Below are 9,239 nucleotides of genomic sequence, written 5' to 3' on the forward strand. Positions count from 1 at the left end.
TTAGCTGCTAGCGGATCACAGCCTGGTCCAAGGTGGGTCATAACAGGAACACGGCTGCCATGTGGATATATGGTGAAAGATGAAGCCATGGGGGTTAAAAGTGGGTCTGAAGAGGTTGAATATGCCTGTTCTGAACTTTTGAGCTTGTGATCAGTACCAAAGAATGGTTTGGCGGTTCAAAGAGCATCCCAAGGAATAGGGTGGTTTTCCATACTGTGTGACTCAGGGCCTAAAGAATGGATGTGAGGACAGCAGCAGATGTGAGGATTCATCCATCCATTCATCCATCTATCCATATTTAGTTCCTTAAAATAAACAATTTATCCCCGTTCTTTGTTTTCCCACTTCCATGTGGGTCCAGCCAGCTTCACGTGACCCAGCCTTCTCATTTCCAAAGTCCTTCCGCTCATGTTAGGAGGATTCCATTCAAACTAATGAGGGCTGTCAGCAATTTGGAGATGACTAGGTGGGGCGAGCTTTGGGTGCTCTTAACAAGCTTCCCATCCCTCGGGGCACCATCTTTCCGGGATCTTGCCTCTTGGAAGTCATATAAAAGAGGCGGCCAGCTTGGTGTGTCCACCAAACTCAACTTGGACTCTTGGATCATCCTGCTCTTGCCATCCACCGTGGTGAGTATCTTGGGATCTCTCTTGTTCTCATGGAAGAGCCCATCTCAATTGAGCTCTTGACAAACAATTTTAGGCTACAGCCAGGCTGCTTGCTTATTACAGCATTTTTTTGGTTATTGGGTTTTATTCCCCACTTGGAGGGAAAATTAGTAGTACCAAAGGTTGTAATTTCCGCCGATGGCTTCGGGGATGGTTTACGACAGCCAATGAGATTTTGGCCATTCTGTTCAATGTGCTGCCTTTGGGGGACTTCCCTGCCTTCATTTCAGAGGAGGCAATTTCTTAAAATAAATGAGTGGCAACAGAGGAGAATTACAGAGGAGTGAAGAAGTGCCAGGAGGGCGAAAGAACCAAGACGTAAGGAAGACGTAAGGAAGGAGATCAGAGAACAAGAGAGGTAGGAGGAGAATGCCTGATGGTGGCGATACCATCAGCATCTCTCTCTTCAGTGGAGGTGTAAGTGGCTTCTCTTAAACATGGGATTAGCAGCCGACACTTTGGTGGCATGGTAAAAAATAGGAATAATAACAGGGAGTAGGAGCAGGAAGGTGGAATAATGGGTTCTAAATTACAATAGGCAGTAAGAGCCCTTACATCCTTTACTGCAGGGATGCAGAAGCTCCAGGTCCTGCTGGACTATTACTCCCATCATCCCTGACCATTGACCATGCCAACGAGGGCTGATTGGAGTTGGACGCCAAGAACATGGTTGAACTACAACTCCCATCATCCCTGACCATTGACCATGCCAACGAGGGCTGATTGGAGTTGGACACCAAGAACATGGTTCAACTACAATTCCCATCATCCCTGATCATTGACCATGCCAACGAGGGCTGATTGGAGTTGGACGCCAAGAACATGGTTCAACTACAACTCCCATCGTCCCTGACTACTGGCCATGCCAACTGGGGCTGATGGGAGACTTGGCCCAACAACAGTCATTCCTCATCCAAATTACTTACCAGTTTGGGCCACCCCAGTTTTTGATCTTCATTGGAGAAGTAGTATCATAGAATCATAGAATTGTAGAGTTAGAAGGGACCGCCAGGGATGGGTTCATCCATTCCACTGCAATGCAGGGATGTCAGCTAAAGCATCCCTGACCTCTGCTTAAAAATCTGCAAGGAAGGAGACTCCACAACCTCGTGGAGGAGACCATTTCAGTGCCAAACAGCTCTTGCTGTCAGAAAGTTCTTCCTGTTGCTTCACTGCACTGTTGGTTCTATTATTCTTCAGTATTTGTTTGTCCATTCAAATAGATGTTTAAGGCTATCCCAAATTTTATTTATTTATTCACTCATTCAAATAGATTATTTATATGGTGCTCTTCCAACTGCTCAAAGCTCAATTAAAAAAAATTAATACAGAAAACAACAACCCACCATCGACAAATCTTAACGTTCAAACCCAACAAGTTCAGAAATACAGTTGGTGGCTTCTCCTCTTGTTGAAGTTAACCAAGCGGAGGCCAGGATGCCTTTATGCCACTTCAGACTGCAGATAGGGTTTAGTCTGAATGAATCCTCCATACAAAACTGTCCATTAGCTGTCCGCGACCATCTCTACCATAAGGCAGAGTGGGGCAGATGCCTTGGGCAACAGTTGCGATGAGGTCGTGGCAGAAGCTAGATAGAACAGTGAACAAGCAGTGACAACAGCGTGGGAGAGAGCAAAGCTATGTGTGTCACACGGCCTGGCCTGCACCCCGTAACTTAAGCTGTTTCCAGTGGAGGACACTGTCCCTATCCACCATATTGCAATATGGCCAACCCATACAGAAAGGAGGAGTGCCAGGGAGAGCTTCCGCCAAAGCATGCTGGTTGTCTATGAGGATGTTTCAAAGGTGCATTGAAAGGGAAGGAGCTTTATCAGAAAGTGTATGTTTCTGATTACCAGTTGCTGAGAACCTCAGGGCTGTTACACTCTCGTTCTGGTTGCCGTGGGCATCTGTTTGGCCACTGTGGAAACAGGGTGCTGGGCCACATCCAGCAGACACTTTTCATGTGGCCATAATTCAGTGGTGGAGCATCTGAATGGAGCAAGCTCGTTTTCTCCTGTTCTGGAGGGGAGGACGTGAGCCAATGGCTTCAAGTTAGGAGAAAGGAGATACCAACTAAACTTTCTCGCAACGGAGTCTCTCGGGATGTTGTGGGCTCTCCTTCCTTGCAGGTTTTGAAGCAGAGGTTGGGTGGCCATCTGTCATGAATGCTTGAACTGAGATTCCTGTATTGCAGGGGGCTGGACTTGATGGAACCCCAACTCTACACTTCTATGACTCTATGAATTACACGCTTAAGGTCCCAGATCCTATCCTCAGCATCTCCAAGTAAGACTAGGAGAGACCCCCTGCTTGAAATCCTGGAGATCCACTGCCCGTCAGTATAGATGATAGGATCCGTGGATCTCGTGCAGTTTCTGATGCTCCTATGTTGACAGCAGAGGCAAAACAGGAAGCTGTCTACTAACAAACCCAACTATTGGTCCATGCAGTTCAGAATAGTCTACTGCAGCCTTTCTCAACCTGTGGGTCCCCAGATGTTGTTGAACTACAACTCCCATCACCCCTAGCTAGCAAGGCCAGAGTTCAGGGATGATGGGAGTTGTAGTCCAACAACATCTGGGGACCCACAGGTTAAGAACCGCTGGTCTACTTTGACCAGCAGAGGCTCTCTGGGGTCTCGGAGAGACAGAGAAGTCTTAATTGTCATCAGCTGTTTGATCTTTCCAATTGGAGGTGCCATTGAATTGTGGACCATCAGCATGGGGGGGAAAACCATGCGCTCTACTAGTAAGCTACAGGTTACAAAGGAACACGGAAGCTGATTTATGCCAAGTCAGACAGGTGGTCTATCTAGTACTGTCCACACCAAATGGCAGCAACACTCCAAGATTTCAGGCAAGGATCCCTCCCCCCCAGCCCTACCTAGAGATGTGCAGGGACTGAAAATGGTACCTTCTGCAAGAGAAGCTGGTGTTCTGCCTCTGAGCGATGGCACTTCCACATGCAAGGCGCATCCCAGGCTTGTGCTAACAAGCACATTGAATATATATCCATCAGCAATGAATTGTGGAATTTTGCAAGGCTGCGCCGCAGCCGTTCAAAATTCTGGGACAACAGAAGCTGAACGCCCTGTTAAAATTATGCAAATGAAACACGCACTCATAAAATTTTCCTCATTTGCATAATGTACTCTGTATCTGCTGATGATTCGTCTTGCAGGATTAGGCAAATTGACAGAGGCGTAAGGCTGACAATATCTGCTAGATGGAAGGGCTGCGTTCTCCCTCCAGTCAGAGGCAGGTTGTCTCTGGACACCAGTTGCAGGGAACCACAAACAGGGAGAGAGGGTTGCTCTTGCACTCAGGTCCTGCTTGGGGCATTTGGATGGCCACAGTGAGAACAGGATATGGTAGACTATTTATGGACCTTAATGTCCATAAATAGCAACACCCTAGAGGTCCCGGGCCCTAAGGAAATCAGATTAGCCTCAACCAGAGCCAGGGCCTTTTCAGTACTGGCCCTGACTTGGTGGAACGCTCTGTGTCATGAGACCAGGGCCCTGCAGGATCTGATTTCTTTCCACAGGGCCTGCAAGACAGAGTTGTTCCACCTGGCCTTTGGTTTGGAATCAACTTGATCCCCTCCCCCTCTTTCCTTTTTCCTTTCTCCTTCTGTGATGGAACTCCTATTTGGGGACTTCCCTGGCTTTTTTCTGGCCCACGTCGGACCAGTCTGGATAGCTAGCCTTGGTGAAGATTTGACGTTTTCATCCCCAAATTTTTTTGATTGGTCTGATCCAGCAGCCAGGTTCCTCTGAGTGAGAGAAGGGCAAGGAGGATGGAGGAGCCCTGAAGACCCCTTCCCTTGCCCACTGGCAATCTTATGTAGCCACAATGACGGCTTCTGTCATTTCAGCCCCCTTTGCCCATGCTCTTTCAAGCACAACATGGGAACCATAAAGGCAGGGGAGCTGAAAATAGCATTCTGAAAAAGAGGAAGTCCATGGCTGATGTCACATCCTGCAGGGTTTCTGTTGCCAGGCTGCACCTTCGATCATGTATGGTTATTGGCCATATTGACCATCTCGTTCTCCATCGTCCCCTTCTCCTTGTGCCCTCCATCTTTCCCAACATCAGGGTCTTTTCCAGGGAGTCTTCTCATCTCATGAGGTGGCCAAAGTCTTGGAGCCTCAGCTTCACGATCTGTCCTTCCAGTGAGCACTCAGAGCTGGTTTCCTTAAGAATAGAGAGGTTTGATCTTCTTGCAGTCCGTGAGATTCTCAAGAGTCTCCTCCAACACTTAACTAGAGCCTCTCATTGTTATTATTCTGCAAAGGGACTGAGGAGGTGCCATAATCTCCTTTGAGACAACCCAGCATTATTTAAGGTCACCTTGAGCAAACTGGTTTGTGTGCATCAGTGTGGCCCCAACCCCCATTCATTTAAAAATGAGCTTGTGATACGCCCAAATTGTGTTGAACAACATCTATGGACACCCACTTGCGGACGAAAGGCATCTCCCATACCCTTTAAGAGCTATGGGGCAACTTTCACTGCCAATGTACTCGTAATGCATTCGTAAGAACTTGTTAGAAGCAGCTGTTCAGCCCTAGACACTATAATTAACAGTTGCTCTGCTGCAGGTTATGCTTTACATAGCTAAGGGCCCATCTGTATGATGTGCAATTTTCTTCCCCCACAATAACCTCTGATGTCTCCACTATCACAACACTCTTCCCAAACTCTGTGCTCCTGGCTGGAACCATTGGCTCATCTCCTTCGGTGTCGTTGTGTGTCTTTACAAGCAAAGGTGTCAAGATCCCTTGTCATTGGCTAAGCAGCTGTGATGTCACAGCAGGATTGAGTTCAACACTGTTCAGGGAGAACTGGACAAGAACTGCAGGGAACTATTGTATCAGAGAGCTTAATAATAAATAATGTAATAAACTTTTATTTCTACCCCGCCCTTCCGGGTGTTAGCTCAGGGCTGCTAACAACAAATTAAAAACACTTAATTGATGCTACAAAAAAGCCAGCATAAAATACGGTATGAAGCTTAAATAACAATAAAATCAAATATCAATTTAGGGGGGGAATCCATCCAATAAACATTAGATGATCACCAGGGCTAGCTGGCTAAATTAGTCCTATTTGGGCCAGCGAGGAGACCAGGGGAGAATTAGCTGTGGGGTCTCAGAGCGGGTAGTCTTCATAAAAAGGGGAGTGGGAGGGAAGGAAGGGGAATAAAAGATCAGGCCAGATGTTGTGTAGTGTATTGTGTATTGTTTATATATTGTATTGTATTGTTTTTTTTTTCTTCTGTTTTTTCTTCTTCTTTTTTCCTTTTCCTTTTCTTCTTGTTTGTAAGATTTAAAAGCAATAAATATTATTTAAAAAATAAATAAATAAAAGATCAGGCCAGGTTCAGATTGAAAGCCAGGCCGATTAGCTCTGTCTTACAGGCCCTGCGGAAGGAAGTTCAATCCTGCAGGGCCCTGGTCTCATGGGACAGAGCATTCCACCAGGTCGGAGCCATCACTGAGAAGGCCCTGGCCCTGGTGGAGGATAATCTAACTTGCAGTCTTTATATCAGGGATGTGGGATCTGTGGCCCTCAAAATGTTCTTGGACTATACCTTCCACCAGCCAATGTTCTTGGAGTCTAAACCCTACCATCCCCCATTGGCACGGCCAATGGTCAGGGACAATGGGAGCTATCGTTGAGTAGCGTCTGGAGGGCCACAGGCTCCACATCCACCAGGTTCTTCCTATGCTCTTATGGAACCTCCAGCTCCAGAGGCAGTCTACCTAGATTTTACAGTTTCTGGTGGGATTTGGACACTGTGACACCCGGAAGCTGGACTAGGTGGGCCACTGGCCTGATTCAGTGTGTTCCTCCTTTGTTCTTATGATTTATTTCTCTTCCAGAGCTTAAAACCTCCCCACCAAGATGTCTTACCAGTGCAAGCAACCCTGCCTTCCTCCTCCTTCCTGCGTGAAGACTAAGAGTGCCACCGTGTGTACAACTCCTGGAGGCGCCGTCTGCGTGACCCCATCTCAGTCATCGTGCGCAGATGCCTGCACTCCTAAATGCGCCACTGTGTGTGCCACTCCAGGAGGCTCCATCTGCGTCACTCCACAGCAGCCCCAGTGTGCCACCGTCTGCCAGGGTCCTTGTGGCTCCATCTCCGTGACCCCCCTGCAGAACCAGGGGGCGACCGTATGTGCCACTCCCGGTGGGTCTGTCTGCGTGTCACAAGGCCAGGGTCAATGCTCGACCGTCTGCCAGGGCCCATGCGGCTCCGTCTGTGTGACCCCGCAGCAGCCCCAGTGTGCCACCGTCTGCCAGGGTCCCTGCGGCTCCGTTTGTGTGACCCCGCAGCAAAGCTCCGGCTCATGCGCCACGGTGTGCACCACCTCTGGCGGCTCCGTCTGCGTGGCCCCGAGCAAGGGTCAGTGCGCTTCTGTGTGCCAGGATCCCTGCGGGGCTGTTTGCGTGGCTCCCATCCCAGCCCCAACTGGGGGCGCATGCGCCACCGTCTGCCAGGATGCCTGCGGCAACGTGAGCGTCACTCCCTGTGCTACTAAGTGCGCCAACCCCTGTAGCGGGGTGAAGACATGCGCCACAAAGTGCGGGAACCCCTGCGTCACCGTGTGCTCTGACCAAACCTGTGTGAAGGCCTGTCCTTCCATCAACATGGGGCAATGCAACGTCAAGAAATGCTAAGTGGCCACTAGGTCGGATCCTGATTTGAATCCCCGCAGCCCAGCTTTTGCAGAGCTTCCTTCCGAGAGTGGATGACACCTCCTTCCTCAAGTCTTCCTTGGTCCACGTTCTCTGCTCTCCTCTCCTCTAGATGCCCTGAATCTCGATGTACAAGTAACGATCTTCCCCAAGATATCACATCTGGCTTGGAGAAAGAGCGAGGGGCTATGAATATTCTTTGGTGGTGGGAAACACACATACACACCCCGCATTGCCTTCCCAGAACTTCCATGTTAGATAGACAGCAATAAAGAGCAAATATAAAGACATCTACGTTGTTGCGTTCTGATATTCTTCGTCAAGAGCTTTTATTTTTATTGATTCGTTACATTCATAACCCACCTGTGGCGATCACACAGGGTCCCCAGACATTTAACGGTCTATAGATCCCTGTGCCACCACTGTGCTCGCTTCCCCACTGCCACCAACCCGTTACTCTCTGGTAAAACACTGAGTCCAGACAGTTGTTAAAAGTGAACCCAAAAAACCCCAAGTTTATTTTACAAACATTAACAAGTTTATGGTTTCTCAGATAATATTCCCGTCAGTATCTTTACTAGCCTATACCCTCCTAATACCTTCTGACTGATTATCTCAACTGTTTGACTGACTCCTCTTAACAATTTCTTTCACTCCAGACTAGCCCAACCCACAGACTTTTCTTCCCTGTCTCTTCCAAACCTCTGACTGTCTTCTCAATCACCCTAACTCTGCCCCTTGGGTTCCCATTGGTTAGTCATTTTACAATTGTGTGTCAAGACCCCGCAGTCACCCCCTAGTTGGAAATAACTCACACAAGAACACAGATATTAGGTTTATGTTATTGGGCAAATTTTGGCCACAACTTTATTGAAATTACAGAATGTGAGCGGTATTGGCTTAGGCATTGATTGGACCTGACTATATCTGACTCCTGCCCATTGTGCAAGAAGTCCAGTAAGGGTAAACCACTGGTAGGGGGAGCCCTGTCGATGCGAACCAACTCAAGCTCCCCCTGGTGTCCCCATCGGGGTCGTGTCAAGGCCCTAGACCCTAGCCGGGCTTCAGACTAGATCAACACCCCCAGATTCCTTTAACGGAATACCCCTAAGCATGGAGGGGCAGGTGGTGGCCACACCTCCCCTCCCCCCCACAAGGTCAAACAATGCCTAACCGCAACCCTAACAAAGTTGTGACGATTGCTACGAGGTAGGCGAAAACCAAGTGGCCAGTGCCAATTTGCCAAGTGGGAAAATTCCTATCAGGCCCCTTGGACAAGCAAGGCGACCAACCGTAGTCCATAGCAAGGCCATTGCCTAACCTGCAAAATAGGGAGGGAGGGTGGGGGATTGAGGAAGCGAGCCAAAGAGGAAGTCCTCTGGCTCGCTCCTCCGGCCAAGCCCCCGGCCACGCCCCCACCCCTGGCCAGCGGATTGGCTGGATGGGCTCTGACGTGGCTGGGATCCCCCAGGCAACGGGGGACAAGGTCCCCCGCCCCTGGTGGGGAGTGGGTGGCCACGCGGTCCACCGCAACTCCTCCCCACTGTGAAGTGGAGCGGATTTAGTTAACCCTTCCCTTATGAACCCAGTATGATGTCACACACCTAGCTGGGCAAATGCCACGCCACTTATTCTCCAAGGAGTTCAAGGCAGCATGCCTGGTTCTTCCTCTCTTCAATTTCATCCTCACAACAGCCCTGTGAGGTAGGTTCGGGTGAGAGGCAGTGAATGGCCCAAGGTCAGGGAGCTGACAAGAACAGGTCCTTCATAGGTCAGAGAAAGAGAGTGAAACTTGGCTGACTTAAAGTTAGTTTATTTATTAAGGAAGCAGAACACAGAACACGCGGAAACTGCTAAGGGTTG

General features: G+C 49.0%; 1 protein-coding gene across 1 annotated transcript; it reads left to right on the forward strand.

The window, feature by feature from the left end:
• Positions 1-550: 550 nt before the first annotated feature.
• Positions 551-7,666, forward strand: LOC309330002 (uncharacterized protein). Its single transcript, XM_081841386.1, has 2 exons — positions 551-629; positions 6,560-7,666. Exon 2 carries the CDS (start codon positions 6,582-6,584, stop codon positions 7,356-7,358), a length of 777 nt encoding a protein of 258 aa, XP_081697512.1. The 5' UTR covers positions 551-629; positions 6,560-6,581; the 3' UTR covers positions 7,359-7,666.
• Positions 7,667-9,239: the final 1,573 nt, after the last annotated feature.

Source organism: Podarcis erhardii (genome assembly GCF_964252035.2).
Source record: "Podarcis erhardii genome assembly, chromosome: 15".
Lineage (NCBI taxonomy): Eukaryota > Metazoa > Chordata > Lepidosauria > Squamata > Lacertidae > Podarcis > Podarcis erhardii.